At 56.8% G+C, this 20,609-nt stretch overlaps 1 protein-coding gene across 8 annotated transcripts in view; it reads left to right on the forward strand.

The window, feature by feature from the left end:
* The window catches only part of DYSF (dysferlin), a 108,877-nt gene that overhangs the window by 27,560 nt on the left and 60,708 nt on the right, over positions 1-20,609 (forward strand). For all 8 annotated transcript variants that reach the window (XM_059817481.1, XM_059817483.1, XM_059817485.1 and 5 more), the window contains exons 24-35: positions 81-212; positions 645-811; positions 1,457-1,571; positions 1,705-1,810; positions 2,896-3,038; positions 4,044-4,217; positions 9,932-10,025; positions 10,374-10,451; positions 15,784-15,965; positions 16,900-17,040; positions 18,286-18,320; positions 19,440-19,464. In XM_059817481.1, the coding sequence (XP_059673464.1) occupies positions 81-212; positions 645-811; positions 1,457-1,571; positions 1,705-1,810; positions 2,896-3,038; positions 4,044-4,217; positions 9,932-10,025; positions 10,374-10,451; positions 15,784-15,965; positions 16,900-17,040; positions 18,286-18,320; positions 19,440-19,464 (1,392 nt within the window). The remainder of the gene's footprint in view (positions 1-80; positions 213-644; positions 812-1,456; positions 1,572-1,704; positions 1,811-2,895; positions 3,039-4,043; positions 4,218-9,931; positions 10,026-10,373; positions 10,452-15,783; positions 15,966-16,899; positions 17,041-18,285; positions 18,321-19,439; positions 19,465-20,609) is intronic.

Below are 20,609 nucleotides of genomic sequence, written 5' to 3' on the forward strand. Positions count from 1 at the left end.
CACCACCCCCAGCCTCACATCCCGAGCATCCCCCATTAATATCCTCCTCGGGGATATTAACGAGGCTCTGCCTTTGGCAGTACCCCCAGGAGGAGGCGATGGGTCCGAGGATCCCAGCCCAGATCCGGGTCCAGCTCTGGTTCGGGCTGTCGGTCGATGAGAAGGAATTTAACCAGTACGCCGAGGGGAAGCTCTCCGTCTTTGCCGAAACCGTGAGCATCTCGCAGGGACCACCCTAAAGGGTTTTTTTTTTTTCTCTCTGGCGTGGGCACCAGCTCCACCATGGAGGGGAGGGGGTGGGCTGGACCGTGGGTGAGGGCAGTGCCAGGTGGGGGTCCCGTCAGCCCCTACCAACCCTGAGAAGAGCCGTTTCCACCAGCATCCAGCCTGAAAGGCTGGGAAGAAGGTTGGTAACGAGCCGTAAAGCCGCATCGTGGCTTCACCCCTTCTTCCGCCTGCTGGGGTTGAAATCTGGGGGTGCCCATGGGGCAGCGGCTGGTGGGGGGGTGAGGCTCTTCCCAGGAGGTCTGTCCTCAGGATGGGGCTCTCCAGGAAGGAAGGGATTATTCATGGGATTTCAAAAGGCTTATTCATGGGGTTTTTGTGCCTCCAATGCAAAAACCTCTCTGCTTTTGCTCCCCCAGTATGAGAACCAGACCAAGCTGGCGCTGGTGGGGAACTGGGGCACGACCGGCCTGACCTACCCCAAATACTCAGATGTCACCGGCAAGATCAAGCTGCCCAAGGACAGCTTCCGCCCCTCCACGGGCTGGACCTGGGCTGGGGACTGGTTCATCTGCCCGGAGAAGACGTGAGTGATGGATTTCTGCAAAGAGCGGAGCCTGGGTGGGCTGTCATGGGCACCCCAAAAACCTGAGCAGATGCTAAGCTGGTGGCAAAGTCACCCAGAAATGGATCACCCAGGTGGCTGGTGGCAACGTCAGCCAGGATGGAGATCTGGGGTGCCAGGGGGGTTCCTCGTCTGCCCGCCCCATCCTCGGTAGGCAACGGTGTTAACGCAGAATGCATCGTCTCTGTGCTGGGTGACGCCCTGGGGTGGTGGGTGCTGCGTAGGTGCTCACGGACGTGATGGCCCCAGCACCCAGCTCACCAGGGTGCCTGTGCAAGCCCCACGCTGAGGAGCTTTGGCGGTGGGATCCCAGCGGGGCACTGAGGGGATGGGAGGGGATGGTGGATGCTCAGCACAGCTCTGCCCTCTTCTTGCGTTGGATTTACAGCCTGGGTTCCAGGCTTCACGTGAGCCGGGTTGCCGAGGTCTCGTGGGAGCTTTGCTTGGTGCATCTGGGGTGGAAGAGGCTCAGGAGGCAAAGAGTGTGCTGGGGTGGCGTGGCCGGTCGCGAGAGGAGGGAAGGCATGAGGCCGTGCTGCTGCCTGTGCGGGGCTGGGAGGGCAGGAGGGGGGAGCCCCTGACACCCTGCATCTCCCCGGGGTGCAGGTTGCTGCACGACGTGGACGCTGGGCACCTGAGCTTCGTGGAGGAGGTGTTTGAGAACCAGGTCCGGCTGCCTGGAGGACAGTGGATCCACATGACTGATGCCTACACCGACGTGGTAAGGACGAAGCGGGTGGCCCGGGGCTGAGCCGCCACCCAGGGCTGCAGTGGCAGGAAGCCCCGGGCGGCTCAGGGGAGGTTTAGGCATCTGCGGGGCACCCGTTGGTTGAAAACACCCCTGCGTCCCACAGAATGGGGAGAAGGTCCTGCATAAGGATGAGATTGAGTGTCCTGCGGGCTGGAAATGGGAAGACGTGGAGTGGGACACCGACCTCAACAGAGCTGTGGATGAGAAAGGTATCAGAAAGCAGTTTGGGGCATCCATGCCATTTTCATCCTCTTTACTCTGCCCATCGTGGTGTTTCCTTCCACGGTCCCATCCAGCACTAGGGATGAAAACATCCCCTTCATGGCTGTGTGAGCTGCCCCGCCGGCTTCAGGGGAAGGGGATCAGGCCCCGGGGGTACCCTCTCCCCCTTGCTCTGGCTGAGGCTGGGGCTGTGGGGTGGGCAGCCGCAAAGGCAGCGCTTTTCTTGCTGCTGGGGATAGTCCAGGCTGTTCTTCTGGAAGATCTTACCTGGCTTCTGGTGAAAGAAACAGAAAGCATCAGGCCAGAGAGCATCCGAGATGGTCACAAGGGTTGGGGTTGCCTGAGGAAGGAAGGACAGAGAGGAGAGTCCCCAAGCTGTGACTTTGAGCCAAGGGCTGGTGGGACACCATGAATCCATCACCTGGGCGTCCCCGGAGGGACACCTCCCTTGGGTAGCAGCATGAGTAGGTCGTAGGGCTACGAAGATGATCAGGGGACTGGAACATCTTTCTTGTGAGGAAAGGCTGAGGGACTTGGGTCTTTTTGGTCTGGAGAAGAGAAGACTGAGGGGATCTTATCAATGCTTATAAATACTCCAGGGGTGGGTGCCAGGAAGGTGGGGGCCAGTCTTTTTTCAGTGATGCCCAGTGACAGGACGAGAGGTCACGGGCACAAACTTGGTCGTAGGAAGTTCCATCTAAGCATGAGGAGGAACTTCTTTCCTTTGAGGGTGGCAGAGCACTGGAACAAGCTGCCCACAGAGGCTGTGGAGTCTCCTTCTCTGGAGATACTCAGAACTCACCTGGATGCATTCCTGTGCACCCTGCTCTGGGTGACCCTGCTCTGGTGGGGGGTTGGACTGGATGACCTCCAGAGGTCCCTTCCAACCCCTGTCATTCTGTGATTCTGTTATCTGCGTGGACCAGCAAACTGGGAAAGTGCGTTGTATCTGGACAAACCTTTGCTATTAAAGCTGTTCCAGTCTGGATATACATGAAGAGAGATCCCTGGTGGGAGGTAAGGTGGGGGGGCTCTTCTCCCACCTTCACCCAGGTGTCCCCTTCTCTCCAAGGCTGGGAGTATGGCATTACCATCCCGCCGGACCGCAAGCCCAAGGCCTGGGTGCCAGCCGAGAAGATGTACCACACCAACCGGCGACGGCGCTGGGTGCGGCTCCGTCGGAGGGACCTCTCGCAGATGGAGGCCATGAGGAAGGTAGGATGGAGGCCGGGGAGAAGAGGGTGAGAGCGGGTTGGGGCCATGTCCCTGTCTCTCCATGCGGAGGTGGGGGTGCTCGGCCTTCTGTAGAGAGCTGCTGTGCTTTGGAGCCTGGTGGCCCTGGTCTCCGTGCTGGAGCAGCAGCAGCCTCTGTGGTTTCCACCATGGGGGTCAACATCTCCCAGAGGTGGAGACCACTCCAGGGGCGCTTGGTTGGGCCGCGGGGTGGGATGGGGACTTCCACCAGTGCCACGAAGCAGCTTGGGGGGACTGGGGCTGGCAGAGGTCCCCGGTCTGTCCCCTGTCCCAGTCCTGCTTCCCTCTAGGTGGTGCAGTTGGACTGCAAATGCCACCGCAGTGCTGCCGCTCACTCTTCCCTCCCCCCAGCATGTTCCCCAAGACACTTCCCTCCCTTTCCAGCACTTTTTCTAGATAATTGTGGATGGAAAGCGTGGGGAACCCCTGCCACCCCATTTGCCAAAGGGATGAAAGTGTCACAGGGAGGTGACACCACTCTGGGGAGAAAAAGCCTTCATAGGCTTGTGACCCATGCTCTGGAGAGGATGTCCCATGGTGGCAGAGCCGTGGTGGCCCCAGGAGGGATCAGAGGTGGTGGCAAAGCGGAGGGCAGGCTAGGAAGATGGAGTTGCTGGTGCTACCCAGGTCTGGGCAGGATGCATCCCCCTCCTTGCTCAGCACGGGCAGCCCCCAGCCCACCGAGACCCTTCTCCAAGTGGGGTTCACCCCAGGGACTGGAGGAAGGGCTGAACCCCCGGCAAAGCCAGAGAAATTACGGGGAGGACACGAGGTGGGACAACTGTAGCAGGCAACAGCTCAAAGAGGCTGGACCCAGGTTTGGGTAGGCACTACCCTGGCCCTGGAGAGCCCCAAAGCTTCTTTGCCCCTTGGCTGTGCCAAGGTCCCGCCATCGTCACCTGCAGAGGGGCTGTGGGGTGGTGGGACCGAGCCCCCCCCGAGCCCTGGCCTGTCCCTGCCCGGCAGCACAAGCAGGAGGATCTCGACGGGGAGGGCTGGGAGTACGCCTCGCTCTTCGGCTGGCGCTTCCACCTGAAGTATCGCCGGACCGACACCTTCCGCCGCCGACGCTGGAGGCGCAGGATGGAGCCCCTGGAGCGCACTGGGGCCGCCGCTGTCTTCGCCTTGGAGGGGGCCCTGGTAAGTACCCACCTTTCCCCCCAGAATTGCTGCCTGGGAGGGGGAGCCCGGTCGGGTCTGCTCTCAGCCTCCGTCCCACCCCAGGGAGCGGACCTGGAGCAAAGCTTGTTATCTGCTGCTCGTTATCTGCCGCCTGCACCCGCCACTGTTTGTTTAGCTAATATTCTGGCTTTCTTAATACGCTGGATTTCATAATCCTTTGGCTTTTCCAATAACTAAATGAGAACCAACCACAGCAGCACAAAGCTCCTATTATAGGGCTTTTTATTTTTATTTTTTTTCCCCATTTGGCTTTTTCCCCCCCTCTTTCTCTGCTCTGTCCTCCCCTCCGTCCAACGTTTGAACCCAGCAGCCCCTTTGGGACACAAGCCGCTCCATGGCGTTTGCACACACCAGCCCTGAGCTCACGCTGGCCCCCCCCGGGGGGGTCCCGGCTGCTGCCCACCCCCAGGGCTGCCAGTGGGACCCTGGCTTTGCCCCCTTCACCCTGGGGCCCGTTGATAGGATTTTCCGCCAGACGTTTCATGCCTCCGCATCTCAGCAGAGGCAACTGAGGAGGATTTAGCTGGAAAACCCTATAACATGGGCTGTGTGTCCGTGCACGCGTGGGGCTGTGCAGGAACCTCCCTGTGCCCTTCCCGGGCTCCGGGGGCGAGGGGAGGTGGTGGTGGGGGGTCTGACGGGGCTGCCTTGGGTCTCTGCTCGGTTGTGCGGATTTCCAAGGGGCTCAGCCGTGCCCTCGTTTCGCCTTCGTTAGCCCACAAATGAAATGGGTTTGCGAGTTTGGCTGCCGACGGACCCGTCTGCTGGGGGTACCGGGGGATGTGGGGGAGACCCGGGGGGGGGGAAATCCTCTCCTTACGCATGTGGGGCAGAGGCTGAAGCAAAGGGGAAGAGGAGGAAAAAGCCCCATTAAAACGGCGATGTGGCAACGTGCCCAGGAGCTGCTGCTTGCTTCGCTCCCAGTGATGCTGGCACGGTGCAGGGGGTCCCCGGCTGATTTAAGTGTCCCCCGGTGTCGCTGGCATGCTGCTGAACTCCCACCTGCCCCAGACTGCTGGGGGCTGCCCCTTCCAGCCCCAAAGCCTGTTAGACTCGAGGTTACCTACTTTGCATATTTATTTCCCAAGCATTTCTTAGCCGCGTCGGTTAGCGTCGGAGCGCCCAGTTCTTAGCAGCCTCCCAAATCTCTCGTTTATCTTGATGCCAGGGTGATGCCGTCTGACAAGGAGTAGTATTTCCTTCAGCCGCCGAGATTTTGGGGGTTGCTGTCCCCGCAGGGTGACAGCTCGGGAGGGAGCAGCCCGGGGGGGTGGCAGGTGAATCCCTCCCCAGCCCTGGCTCTGGCTCCTGGCAGCCCAGCGGGTGCAGGACCAGCCCGCCTGCCCTTCGGGCTCTGCTCGCCGAATTCCCCTCCGCAGTAGGTCACTCTGGCTCGCCTCCGTGCCCTCATATTTTGGGGCTACTGGCCGCATTTTCTGTGGTTGCTTGGTTTTCTCCGGAGTGCTTTATAAATGAATGATCTTGCCATTCTTTCTGGTTTTGCAGCTTCGTGCCTTTCCAGCTCTCCTCTCTCGCTTGAATGACTTATGTATTTTTCCAGGATGCTCCATCCCAAAATAATACCTGAATTTACATAGTGTCTCCCACTCAGCAACCCCAGACCCTCCGGACCTGCACAGGGTCGACCCCTCCGTCGGCTGGAGCCGCAAGCGGGAGGAGGGACTCGGCGTGATGCCGCAGAGCTGGGATCAGGGTGGGGGGGTGAAGTGGTGCCGAGGATGGGAAAATAGGAGTGGGTGCTGAGGGCTGGGAAGGGTGGGCACTGATTTTTTGCTATATCTATTTCCAATGCTTTTCTTAACGCAGGCAGAGGGAGGTAGCTTTTGAAGACCGAGGTGTCAGGGATGCAGAGTCCGAGAAGGGCACCCGGCTGGGGCAGCAGCCGGAGTTTGAGCTGCTGCTGCCAGCTCTGAAGCAGAATAAAGATGCTGGCAGGAGGGGGAGCCTGGAGCATCCCCCAGCTCAGATTTTACCCAGGCCTGGGGCCAGGGCTGCCACTGGCACGTCACCGGCTGCTGGAGCCTCCCGAAGCCCCTCCTGTCTGCTCTGTTCCATTCCTGTTATCTGCCGCCTTCTCCGCGAAAGGCATTTGTGCGATTTCGTGGTTGTGGCATGGGTTGCCCGGAGCCCGTCCAGCAAAGGAGCCGCACAGCGGTGCAGGGAAACCGAAGCGGAGGGAGGATTAAAGTGCAAACTCAGACAGAACAAGCCAACACCCCAAGTGCTAATTCCCCGAGCTATTCGAAAGGGTTGGTTTCCAACAGGAAGATAATACCAAATATGACCAGAAGGAATGTGTCTTGGATGCAGGAATGTGCGGACGGTGCTCGGGGTTTCTGGGCCTCCCTCTTCCCAGGGATGCTCAGTGTGCGTCGCTCCGGCCTTACCAAACCGAGCAATCGTTGCCGTTAAGACATGCTGAACCCCAACACCTCGGGATCAGGGTGACCCTGGGCTGGGAGCAGCAGGAAAGCAGAGCCCCAGCAGGTTGCCCAGCTGCTGGGCAGGGTTTTGTAGGAGCTGGTGACTCCTTGGCGGAGGCTTCCCCGAAAAATCCCACTCCGGCGGCGGAGCTGAGCAGCTGCGGCCCCGGGGCTGTGCGTGGGGCTCAGCACCTTTGCAGGGTGAGCTCAGCGTCTGTTCAGCACCACCTGCGTGGTGCAAGTGTCCGCTCCCAGCCAAGCTGGCTCCCTGCAGCGGGAAGAGCGGGGGGCTGCTGTGTGCCCAGGTCACCCCAGCTTCTGCCCCTCACCTGGCCCCGCTGCATCACAGCCGCCCCCCCAGACCCACATACTTGCATGCACATGCGTGCATGATTTCTTTTGCATGCTTGCTCTCCCCAAGCACGTGCTCACCCCTACTTTTGCTCGAAGACTTCTATTTCGCTGCTCTCATATGCTCCATCCTTCCCCCAACTCCAAACAACGGGGAGGAAGGGACATTCCCCGATCCCCCATCCCATGGGGAGCAGCATCGGGGCTGGGCAACGCAGGGCCACATGCTGCTGCGAGGGCTCGTGGTGCTGCCACGTGGCAGTGGGTTTCGGCTGCCTTGGATGCAATTAGTCTGATGGATTTAGGGTGCCCGTTGGGGTGGGTTGAGCTGCCTCAGACGTTGCTTCCCACTGATTCACCTGCTCTCTCCTGCTGCCTCCAGCCCTGGGCTCTCTAATGCAGAAGGATGGTGGCTCTTTCCTTCCTGGTGTGCCATTTTCTCAGCAATCCTTGGAGCCTTCCTGCAGGTACCCACGTCTTGGGACAGTCCCCAGGTGGCTCAGGGCAGGATTCAGGGATGTAGACCCGTGGTGACGCCACGAGTGTCCTGGGTAGAGCATCTCATCCTCCTGGCCACCCCTTTGCTCATGCCGTGACCACCCTGCCCTCTCCATCGCCTGACTTGGCATCCCCCTCTACCCGCGGGGACACCCACAAAGCGCCTGGTGCTTATTGCTTCTCGCGATGGGTCCCAGCTGACTAATGGGGAGTTTGAGACCAAGAAGTTGGTGATGCAGAAGGCTTTTAGCACTCCCATCCATACCTGAAACGTGTAGTGAGCGTAACACCACTGCTTGCAGCACTATCCTCTCATTTCCTCTCTTTTTGCCTGTATTTCCCCTGTCCACCCTCCCATATAAGCTGGGCAGCCTTCCTTTCCCTCGGGCTTGCTGCCTTGGCCATCACCTCCGTCATATCAGCTTGTTCCTGGGTTTCCCTCTCTGTGAGTGTGAGAGTTGTGTGTCCCAGCTGTTTTGGGACCTGCCATCCTGCCATTCGGCAGCTCGCTCATCACTGACAGTCATTAAAAGAGAAGGGACATGGTGTGGCTTCCGGACACCTCTCTGCCCTCAGTCCGATTCCTGGGAAGCCCAGAGCCGAGCTCCGCGACTTGAGGCCGTCTCCGGTTTCTGAAGGAAAGCCCAGTGGAAAGCCCTGGAGCTGCGAGCAGCCGTCCCACCCTGCAAGCCCCATTTCCTCCTATCCTCCTCCAAAAATCAGCCGAGGGAAACCTTTGGCCGATGGAGAACTTTGTGTTTTCCATGCCAGGCTGGAAAATCGCGCCTGTTTCTGCTGGTGCTTATGCCCCAGCTTTGGCTCTGCACCAGGCGTGTTCGAACCACCGCTCCCCAGGCAGGAGAAGAGTGGGGACACGAGTTAAACCGGAGTTTGGCCAGCGCGGGGGTCTGTAGCTTTGTAGCCCAAACCGCTTGCGCTAAGCACGTGGGTCCTGGTGGGAGAGTCCAGCCGCAGAGAAGTCCTGCTCGGGGCAGGGCGGTGGGATGCTGCCGGGATGAGGATGCCTCTGGCCCCCGGTGCTCCTACACCCGAGGCGCGTGGCTGCTACATTGCACCGTGGACGGGCTCCCACTGCAGGTCCCAGCACCTGGGACCCCCGCGGGGATGGGAGGAAGGGAGGAGATTGTGGGGGTACTCCATCCTGCGTGCAGACCCCAAAGGGCAAGTCATAGTCCTGAGCAAAAGCCGATTTGTCCTCTCCAAGGCACACTTTCCGGGGTGTTTTGGGGTGTGAGGAGCCCCCCTTCCATGAGATGGACAGGCTGAAGGGTCCCCAAGCCCTTGCTGAGGGCTTCAGAGGGCAACCCCTGCCTGTCTCGTCTCCTCCACTTGCCCTTCCCCAGGCTGGCAGTGGGCGCAGGTTGGGGTGGGGGGACTGGGGGGGGACCGGCGGTCCGCCGGGCAGAAAGGTCATAAAAATAACTGAGGAGCTATTCAGCTCCTGCGGGGAGGGGGGCGAGGAAGGGAAGGCAGTGCTGGAGGTTGCCTCGCAAACCCTCGGTGCGACCTCACCGCCGTAAATACAGCGCAAACCCCAGGGCTTCCTCTGCAGACAATGTCACGGTAATTGCGATTCCTGCCTGGAAAGGCAAGGAGGGATCTGCAGACCACCTAAGCTCCTGATGCGTTTTTGGGACCAGGCGGCTCCGGGCTCTGGAAACTCCATCCCGGACCCACTTTTTTTTTTTTTTTTTTCTTTTTTCTTTCCCCTTTTTCTTTAAACACCCCTGCTGTCTCTCCCTAGCATTCGATAATTGAAAAATAGTTAAAGATCAGATTCACACTGGCCAGGAAGTTACCTTTACGCTCCTTTTCCTGCAACTAAATATTTCAAGCTGAATGCGGCAGTTAAGAGGTGATAAAAGGCCAGCTCTCGCAGGCGGACACAAGAAGAGGGAAGAGCGATGGCCAAGGTGGGCTGCAGCCCCCGCCCCGGGCAGCGAATTTGGCTGCATTTGACACCGTCTGTATCACTGTTCACTAAGTTTATACTCCATTAATTTTGCTCGCGAGGGGACTCAGTGAAATTGTTTTAGCTACTAACTACTGCTCCAAGAATGATGAACTTTATGGAGAGGCTTTTCCGTGCTGGTGAGATGCTGGGAGGCGGGATGTGAATTGGTGACCCTCGGGCTGCTTTTGTTGTCGTGTCCTGTTCCTTCCCAGCATGGCATGGACCAGAAGCTGGGTTCTCTCTGCCCTCCTGGGGTAGAAGAGCCTAAGGGTCCCTCCATGGGGAAGCCAAAAGTCATCTTGGACACCTATGTGGATAATACCCTGGAGGACCCCATCCCAGGGGGAGCCGCGGCCGCAGAGGGGGTCCCGGCATGACTGACCTTGCCTTGCTTTCTCTTGCAGGGGGGAGTGACAGATGACAAGAGTGACGATGGCAAATCCATCTCCACCCTCAGTTTCGGTGTCAACAGACCCACCATTTCGTGCATATTTGACTGTAAGGCCCCGAGGGTCGGAGGGGAGGGTGAAATTCCCCTGCAGTGAGACCCAGTGCGGGGTGTCTGCTGTGGGGACCCCATAACCGAGCATTTCACATCCTCTTCCTCTCACCCACCTCGAGTGCAGCTGGATGGGAATAGGGGGGTGGGTAGGATGGGGCACGGCTTGTCCCCTGGGAACATTGACGTGCGCAGGGCTCGGTGCTCTCTTGGGAAGCCATGGGAAGGATTAAGCCAAGCTGCCCTCAGACACGAGCCTGGGGCTGGTTAAAAACCCAGCTATTCCCCCGGTGCCCTGCACTCATCCCTGGACTCATCTCTTAGCTGTTCCTCATTCCTCTGTGCAGGTGGGAATAGATACCACCTCCGCTGCTACATGTACCAAGCGCGGGATCTGATCGCCATGGATAAGGACAGCTTTTCAGGTAAGCCCAAATGCTCACGTCCACTTGTTTGTGCTTGTAATTAGTGCTGTAATTAGTGGTGAAACACTGGAAGAGGCTGCCCAGGGAGGTGGTGGAGTCACCATCCCTGGAGGTGTTCAAGGAACGTGTGGACGTGGCATTGTGGGACATGGTTTAGTGGGCATGGTGGGGTTGGGTTGGTGGTTGGACTTGATGATCTTACAGGTCTTTTCCAACCGTAGTGATTCTGTGATTCTGCGATTCTGTGATTCTGTAATGAACGCTGGGGAGCAGTGGGGTCTGTAAAGCAAATTTTGGGCTATTTATTGATGTGAAATGAGGGGTGTTTGGCAGCCAAACAGCAAAAGACAGCGGCCCGAGGCTTTCCCAAGGCAACCAGCCTGGTAGCTTGATTTCCCATCAGCAAAAAAATCAGAGTTTCAAGAACTCTTATGTGAGAAACCAACCAGAAACCACAAGTTACCCAGGTCAGCTGTGAGTCAGAGCTGTTTGCTTTGCTAATAGCTCCTTCTCCCCGACCGACCGAGGTGAGGCTGGAAGCCGGTGGCAAGGCTGAGTAGCAGACGGCTCAGGGGCACGGCAAATAAAAACAGAGCGGAGGGCAGGGATGTTTACCATGGCACATCGCCTCGAGCCGTCCCCCCGCGCAGCATGGGAGCTGGGGGATTGCACAGGGAGGACAGAGGGCTCTGGGCTGGTGTCAAGATGATGGAGCACGGGGCAGAAACCCCCATGAGATGTGCTCAGAAAAATTCAAAAGGGTGCAAGGGTGTAATTAGGACCTCAGAGCAGACGGGCAGCTGCTTCTCCTGCATCCTCATGAAGTTTCTGGTCAGATTTATGTGTCCTCAGCATCCAGCTTGCTCCCAGCGGGTTGAATCCTGGCCAGCCTCTTGCCCACCCTTGCAGGGCAGGGGGGCAGCAGCCTCCTGGGTTTGGGGTTTGTGGAGGGGATTTGTCCTATGGTTTGGGGAAGGGATCAAGGCTGAAGAAGGGAGACTCCGTTTATTAGGAATGAAAGAATTGATTGAAAATACGGTTGGAAAGGAAAATACCTAACAGCGACAAATCTGTAAAACAGTTCGTATTGGTTTTCACGACCGAACATTAAATTGAGCTGCCGATCCTCCGCTCTCCATCCTGGAAACATTGCAAGGGGGCTGGGAGGCAACGGCTGGGGGGTTTCCTTGATGGAGCTGACGCCTGACCCGGGTGTCCTTCAGACCGGACTGTAAAAAATGCCCCTTCATGGAAAAAAGTGTGGTCCCAGCTGGAGAAAAGGGTGTCCTGGGCTTTGAGCGAGGAGCTTCCCATGTCCTGCTGCTCCACAGGTCCCCAGCACAGCTTCAGGTACTTCTGAAACTGCCAGCCTTGGGCTGATGTGGTTGGGATGTCCCCTGCTGAGCTCACGTTTTCTGGGTTAGGATATCAAGTCAGAATAAGTGATGTCACTTTATCTGTTGGGCAGCTTTGCTGTCTTCTGGTGCTGAAGGGTGCTTGGGTGTAGGTGGTGTGGTTTTAGGAGCGTTCTGTTTGCAGCGTGGCTGTGGGGGTGGGAGGGAATGCCAGGAATGGTCCTGGGCGTTTGACCCACACAGGGACCAGCCCGCCGGCAGCCGGAGGGTCCCACATCCTCTTCCCCATGGGCTGGGCCATCCCAGCCAGGTGGCCCCACGGCTCTTTGGTGCTTGTGACCAAAGCTGCCTTTGCCCACACCCGTCAATGCTTTGGAGTGTCTTTTTGAGGTGGGAAAGTAGGACGGTGGGGATGTTGCCGTCTACCTCTGAGTCAGAGCCAGAGCTGGGGCAATGCAAAAAATCCCCCATCGGTTCATTGCTATGTGGTGGGGGCCATGTCTGAGATGTGAGCAGGTCCCGGGGCAGGTCTCCCTGGAGCACCCACACCCCCCCCCCACATTGATGCCCACAGGCAGGAGGCATCCAGCATCCCTCCAAGGCTGTCACTGACTGTCTGCCACAGGGAATTGCAGAGGGGTTGGGCAGGAGATTGCCCACCAGTGTTGGCATGGGGGTGATGGATCTCGGATGGGATACAGGGAAAGCCCCCAAAAGTGGTGCAGCGTGGGGACCGCAGCAGGGAGCAGCCTATGGGGACAGCCAGGCATCACCGTGCCAGGCGTCGCCATGCCAGGCAGCAGGACCAGAGTCCTGGGGGGCTCCTGCTTCCCCCAGTATTTTGAATCAGAGGTGCTTAGGGGGTGGACGGAAATGCCCTGGAGAGGCGCAGAGCACCCAAACAATCACCCAGTGTCTGCGCCCACCGAGGTCCCGTCTCCCCTCCGCCTCCACAAAGGGTTTGTTGTTCGAAGTGGTGGGGACCGAGGTGATCTCATGGCCCCGATCGGCGGAGCGGGGAGGGGAGTCCCTTCCTTCGGAAAAACCTGGCCAAGGACAACATGAGTAACAACATGCCACAATGTGGAATTGTGATCTCCGCTGCCTTAACAAAGCATAAAGGAGTTCATTAAGGGGGCTTTACACAGTTATAAAAATAAACCTTCTGTGCACACGAGGGTCTAAACAAAAGGGCTTTATAGAGGCCTCCTTTAAAAAGAAGAAGGGGGGGGGGGAAAGAGCAAAAAAGCAAATCTAAATCCATGGTTTTTTTGTTTATTGTAACGCATTCTGCTTTCCTCTTACTGGAAAAAAACGCGTAAGTGGAAAAGGTTCTTCCCAGCGTGAATAGTGCTCTCTCCAGCCGGCCACCTCGCAAACAGCCCCGGCTCATTAAACACGTCTGCTGCGGTCCGGACGCCAAGAAAGAAAATACACCTCCCCTCCTTGACCCCCCCCCCCACCCATCCCTGGAAGAGGGGAGGGAGGATGGGGGACGCTGCCCTGCTCAGCGAGCCCTGTGTTCAGGTGTCTGGGGGATGCTCTTCCATCTCCAGGGTAGGCAGGACAGGTTTTGCTCCCAGCGTAAGCTCACAGTCTCCTGACAGTGCTGGTGTTGGGGTGTGCACGCTGTTTTGCAGGATGGGGGGAACTTTCCTGGGACTGTGGGGCTTTGCGCAGCGCCAAGCACCAAGGGTTGCGTTTGTAGGGGCTGCCACGCTCCTGGATGCCAGTAGGTCTCTTGGGACTGGCTTTGGGGTGACCTGGGTGGTACCCCACTGCATGCCGGTGGACCCCCATACACTGTCTGGTGCATCTGTGTCTTGTGCTGGCACGTCATGCTGGGTGCCAGGCAGAGGAGGTGGCCTGTGTCCTTCTGAAAAGACCTGTGATGCCTCCTGCCATTGTGGAGGTTGGGCTTTGCAGGCAACCAAAGCTCAGGGGTCCACCTGGGACCGGTCAGGTGGGATCACAGAATCACAGAATCACTAAGGTTGGAAAAGACCTGTAAGACCATCAAGTCCAACCATCAACTAACACCACCATGCCCACTAAACCATGTCCCACAGTGCCACGTCCACACGTTCCTTGAACGCAGCAGTCATGGAGGTCTCATCCCTGACAAGGACGAGTAGGTGCTGTCAGATTATAAAAGGTGTTCAGTCTCCACAGGGTCTTACAATGCGATCCCATGGCATGTTTCGAGCATCTCACCCAGCCCTTGATCCGGTTCTGCCACCGCCCATCCTGTCCCCGTGCCCAGTGCCACCACCAGCGTGGGCTGGATGTCCACAGCAGGTTTGGGCCATGTGCTCTTTGAAGCTGTCTGGAAGGGAAGGTGTTAGAGAGGGCTCAGGTTTCATGTTTCCGTTGTTAATTGATCTCAGGCTTCCTGCGTTAATTGCTTTGGTTTTTAAAGGAGGCTACTCCTCGCTATTTGCTTTGCAGTGAGAAACCTCTGGCTTTGTCCCAAGTTAGGGGTGAGACATCTTGGTCCCAGCTCAGTGCCTAAGTGCGGGGGTCTGATGAGACCCTGGAGTACCTGAGATGTCTGCGTGGGGCAGGCAGATGTGATGCAGCAGCCCTAAGGGAAACCCAGAGGCATCTGGTGTGGCAGCTGGAGGCCAGGTGGGTTAACCCGGAGTGCTGGGAACCCAAACCCCTCCCCAAGACAGGCAGGTTACCAAAGCTCATGCAAAGGGGCTGGGAGGATGACTCTGGCCAGTTGCTGGCTGCATCCTCAGCTCCTGTCCCTTCTGGAGATGTTAAAGACCCCAGGAACGAGGCACTATCGTCCCAAGCGCCTTCTTCATGGTCTGGTCTTCACAGCAAGGGGTGACCTGAAGTCACTGCTCACCCACATGTGCAGTGCTGGTACCTCCTGCATCGCCCTGGGCAAGACTGTTTGCATCGTGGAAACAGTTTGTGCTCTCTGCTGTGCTGGAAGACGGCCGTGTTATCACCATTGAAACACTCATCCTTGTAAACTCATCTTTTGGGAGAAACCCCCACACCTTAGGGCAATAGGTGATCCATTTCTGCTACCTCACTGCTGGTGGTGGACAGGGTGAGGAGTCGTGAGGATAACCTGGACCGGGACAGATCAAGTCAGACAGCCAGGAAATTTCTAACGCTACAGCAGTGGAGTGCTGGGAGATGTGGCCAGGGAAGGTCATGGTGTCTCCACCAGCTGGAGTTATCAAAAACCAGAGGGTGAGGTTGCTCCGGTTAACATGGTCTCATTGGATGTCCAAAAGGTTTTTGGCAAAAAAATCCTTCATCAAAGGTTTTTAAGGAAAGGAAGGCTGCTGTGGGATAAGGAGGAAGGTCTTTGCATAGATAGACAGCTAAGTTGCGTGGACCACTGTGGTTGTCTTGTCCTGAAAAGAGCTGGGATGAGCAGGGGTCTGGATTGGCACTTTATGAGGAATAACTCCACAGGCTGAGACTCTTCAGCTTGAAAAAGAGATGTTTTAGGGTTGGCATGATAGAAACCTGCAGAACCCCAAGTGTCAGTGCAGGTGGGCAGGAACTAATGCAAGAACTGGGGGGCCTCAGACGGAGATAAAGGGAGCTGGGTACTGCAAAAATCCACGAGGGGATGGTTCTTCATGCGGTTTCGAGTCCTCACCAGAGGATATGGTGGGTTCAAGGAAGGCAAGAGACGTCCATGGAAGACAACCCCCTGCAGGGTTGCTAAACATGCAGACATCACATCTAGCTTGGGAAGTACCTGGGCTGTGAATAACTGGTGTAAAGGGATAAGTGTCGCAGAACTTAGCCTCATTCTCTTCTCAGCATTGCCTGGGACATGATGGGAATCTCATCGCTGTTTCTAAAAGACCCGCAGCTCCTTCCGCCTGTTCACAGTCTTCCCTGCCCAGCCTGTTGACCCTTGAATGACTACGAATTGGTTTCTCCTTCCTAGACCAGTAGCTCTAATTCATCCTTTGCCTCTTGTCTAACATCCCTTGCAGATCCTTATGCCATTGTCTCCTTCCTCCATCAAAGCCAGAAGACGGTGGTGATCAAGAACACCTTGAACCCCACCTGGGACCAGACACTCATCTTCTATGAGATAGAGATCTTTGGGGACCCCCAGAACGTGTCTGACTCCCCTCCCAACATCGTGGTGGAAATATATGACCACGACACCTACGTAAGTGTTGGCATGAGCTGGACCTTTATGATGTGAGTGTGCTGGGGTAGATGGGACAAACGCATGGCACCGTTCCTGCCTTCTGGACTGCGATGCTGTAACGTCTCTGGGTGGCTCAGACGTTGAGCTGGACACTCAGAAGACAAAAATTCAGCCAACAGCTCTGCTAGTGATGTCCTTGGTGGCCCTGCTCTAGTTACCAAAGCTGCATCTATGTCGTGTTTTGCAGAGTGGTCAAATTAACTGTATTTCCTTGGGGAAAATGCTTGGGACAGGATTTAAAGCAGTCATGCAAGTAGGGGACGATATACTGTTGTCTGCTCAGCTGCCCAATGTCATCCAAAGTGCCTTGTAGTGATGGCATCTGTGGGGCTGGTGAGATAACCTTGAGCCCTTCCTCGAAAAACCGGGCTGTGGCCTGTCACAAGAGCAGAAGGGATTTCAGACTGCACGTAAGAGCAGTGCATAAGTGAAAAGCATGTAGAATATGTCTCAGGAATGTCTCAGGAACCTCTCAGGAACCCTTCTGCCCTCCCTCCTCCAAAAGAAGCCATCAGGAAGCAGCAAAGGCAACTAAAGAGCCCATTGCAGACCAGTGAATGGGCTTTTTAAGAGCTGCTGATACTTAATGCTATACTCAGAGCTCCTGCTCTGGAAACCGTGTGATACCATAGGAATTTCACCTCCTGTTTAAGCCAAAATGCGTAAGAAGGAGTGAATTTCTAGCCCTAGTAGTTACAGGGAGGAGTTTGAAAACTTGAGTCTATATGGGCATCAAAACCATTTTTTCTTCTGAACTGGTCCCATAGTGGTTCAGACATTGAGCGTCATTTTTGGGTGACAGGGTTTCAGGTGAGGTGTGGGTGTGTGGTGATGGACTCCACCGGGAAGTGGGGTGGGAAGAAAGCTCCCCGCGCCTGTGATTGCCTTTCAGGGTGCGGATGAATTCATGGGGCGCTGCATTTGCAAGCCCAGCCTGGCGCGCTCGCCGCGGCTCTCCTGGCACCCGGTCATCAAGGCGAACAGAAACGTCGGGGAGCTGCTGGCTGCCTTCGAGCTGATTCAGAGGGAGAAGGTGAGCTCCCCATCCGGACCTGATCCTGTCTCTAATTGCAGTGCTGGCTTTTCCCCTTGGAGCCTCTCAGCACCTGGCAGGATCCAACCTTTGCTGGGCGCTGAGTTATGCCCACCTGGGCTCAGCAGCTCTGCGGCTGCCTGTCCTCCGTTTCACCAGGACGGCTGCTCCGAGCAGACCCGGCTGCGATGCTCAGCGCTCACCGCAGCCGTGCCATGGGAGGCTTTTAGCAAGGCTAACGGGAAGAGGCTCGGTGCCGGACCGAAGCCCGGACTGCCGGGAGGCACCGCTCGTGCCCTGCCAGCCTGGCCGGCTCTGGTGCTGAGCTCAGAGCCTCGGCACCTTCGCACCGCGGCAAGAGCCTGGTGCATTTGGCCCCAGATTGCTGCCCTTTGCTCGGAGTTAATTTCCGGAGGGGGTTTATGAGCGCCGAAGCGGGCGGTTACTCCTGCAGCAAGCTGCCGCACTCAGCGCTGGCCATTCATGTAACGAGCCACGGGGGAAGGAGGCTGCGCTTCGGAGCCAGCCCGCGTGGGAGAGACTCCTCATCATTCTCCAGTGTGCTCTCGTGTGCTTTCCCACCCTCCCTGTCCCTTTGCACGCACCACCCCCTCGCCTCTCTCGCCTCTGGCTTTTCCACTGGCCGCGGCGCCTGGCTGCAGCCCAGATGTGCCTCTATGCCAGGGAAAGTGGATGGGCTGGAAGGCTAAATCTCCCTGTCCCGTTCCTCCCTCCCAGCCCCGAGGTGCTAATTGGGAAGGAGGCTCCCGCAGCTCCTTCCTCCCTCTCTCCGAGGTTCCAGCTCTGCTCCCAGAGGGATGCTGCTGCAGCTGCCGGGGTGGATGCGCTGGGTACCAGCCTTGCCACACCAGGGAGGGGCTGCTGGGTGGGGGTCAGGGGATGTCTCTGCTGCCAGGACAGGGCACCGAATCACCTGCACCCAGCCTCCTCTTCCTCCTCACCCCCTCAGAAGTTACTGACCTGGGTGGGGAAGACCTTGGAAAGGGGGGGGTTCTCTAAGGACCTTGTTTGATCCTAGCAGAAAGCATCTGGGTGGATTTGAGGCTCCGCTTGTGCCTCCTTGCCAGAGGGAGAGCCCTGCCCTCGTGCCCAGGCTTTTTGGAGCCCAGCGCTGGGCATGGAGGAGGGCAGCGTGTGGCTATGGGAGGACTGATGTTTCTCTGCCAGATAAAGCTGAGTTTGCACCAGGAGTGCAAATGGAAAGTATGTGTTTTTTCTCCACAGCCGGCTGTCCATCACATCCCTGGCTTCGAGGTAATGCCTTTCTCCTGCTTGCAGCTCCTGGGCCCCGCGCCCCTCTCACTGTCCCCTCCCCTGCCCCTGCTGGGTCCCAGCACCGTCAGCTGCAGTGGACTCTGTTTGCAGCCCTGCTTCTGCAGACAATTTGTCCATCCTGTCTTAGGGACTTATTTTGGGATGAAGGAATCCCCATGTAGAGATGCCAGTTTCCTACAGCTGGTAAACAGAGCTGGAGGGAGTGGGGCGGCTCACTTCTGACCCGTAAGATAGGGCAAAGGTATCCCATTCCAGGTGTAATTCCTCAAGTGTCAAACACACCATTACTTTCCTGCCCTGCGATAATTTCAGCATTCCCATCGTGAAGGGCTGGTGAGGCTGCACCTCGAATGCTGTGTTCAGTTTTGGGCCCCTCACTACAAGAAGGACATTGAGGTGCTGGAGCGTGTCCAGAGAAGGGCGACGAAGCTGGTGAGGGGTCTGGAGCACAAGTCTGATGAGGAGCGGCTGAGGGAGCTGGGGTTGTTCAGTCTGGAGAAGAGGAGGCTGAGGGGAGACCTCATCGCTCTCTACAACTACCTGAAAGGGGGTTGTGGGGAGGGGGGTGCTGGTCTCTTCTCCCAAGTGACAAGTGACGGGACAAGAGGAAATGGCCTCAAGTTGCACCAGGGGAGGTTTAGGCTGGATATTAGGAAAAATTTCTTTACTGAGAGAGTAGTGAAACATTGGAATAGACTGCCCAGGGAGGTGGTGGAGTCACCATCACTGGAGGTGTTCAAGGAACATATGGACGTGGCAATGCGGGACATGGTTTAGTGGGCATGGTGGGGTTGGGTTGATGGTTGGACTTGATGATCTTACAGGTCTTTTCCAACCTTAGTGATTCTGTGATTCTGTGCTTCCCAACAGCTCAGCGTGTTTCCTACCCTGCAGCCCGTCTGAGCAAAGGCATTAACTGATGATGAATTTTAAATGGTTTTAAATCACCTGCACTGATTTCGTCTCAAGCTTGGGGGTGGTGGTGTGCAGGAAGTTGGAAAGGATCCTTTTTCTATTCAGTTATCAGCTACAATTATAAGCCCTAGGATGGGCTTATGGATGAGAATTGCTCTAACTCTGTACTCTCCTTCTCTTCTCCAGAGTGAGCTGTCCTCCAGTCTGGATGAGGTGAGTCTGTAAGATTTAGTTGTCTCTTCATCCTGGAGATTGTTAAAATTGTGCCTCCATGGGGCAGCCGCTTCTTTTCAGATGAGTCAAGTCAATAGCATCAGGATTTTAGTAACGTGAGTGATCACCAGCAGGACAGGGTGGATGGGCTCCATGCTTAACCCAGGAAGTATTCCTGATGGCAGGGCATGTCGGGTAATATTTAACCTTTGTGGGATGTGTGTGCATGAGGTCTACTGGTGTTCAACCCTTCCAAACAAAGCATGTAAAAGCCAAAATGCTGGGCTGACCTTTGGCTGGACCTCAACTGAAATCCCAGTTGAAAAGTTTGCACCTTTTCAGGGGGAATTTGCTGTGAACTGGGGCATGTGCTGGACTGTTCCAATTGAATGAAATAGTCTCCTGGGGATCCCAAGCTGCTGCTTGGGCAACCTGTCAAAGTTGCTACCCAGACCTTGTGCATCCTACAGAGCAGATCACCGGCTGAACCAAGCGCTGCCAGGATAGGCTGGTGTCTCGTAAAACCCGAGGCAGGGAGCTGAACAAGGGGCACGTCTATTTGAGTGTTGTGGTGGCCCTAGGAGCCAGTTAACCCCAAAGTCTGGGAGATGAGCTAGGAGGGACCTGGAGCATGCAAAGAGCCTGGCCACATTTCCACGAAAGGTTGGATGGGATAAACGTGTTTTTGCAAGATGGGTTTCTTCCACCCAGGCAGCCTTCCCTGACAGGGTGGGGTTCATCTTCATGCTCCATGTAGGCTGAGATGGATGAGCTCGTGTAAACATAATCTCTCTGCTCTTTCTCCTCCATTTCTTGCCACTGCCATTTCTGGACGGGGCACTCCACAGCTCTGCACCCCTGCCTTGTTCTACGAGGGGCTCCTCCAATGGGTACCTTTCGTCCTCAGACACTTGACTCTCCTCTGTTCCTCTGCCTTTGCCCAGAAACCAAGCAAAGTCCTGACAGAGACTCTCAGAGAGACCAGCTCCTTCAGACGTGGCCTGGCCTGACCCACCTGCCCCGCAGGAACCCCATCCAGACCAACCCACTGAAGCTGCATCCAAAAGAGTGATGCCAGCCTGAGGTCTCCAGTGCCCTTAGCAGTAAATAACGAGCCTTATGGAGAATCTGGCTCATACATACAT

The sequence above is a fragment of the Gavia stellata genome, chromosome 5 (assembly GCF_030936135.1).
Source record: "Gavia stellata isolate bGavSte3 chromosome 5, bGavSte3.hap2, whole genome shotgun sequence".
NCBI lineage: Eukaryota > Metazoa > Chordata > Aves > Gaviiformes > Gaviidae > Gavia > Gavia stellata.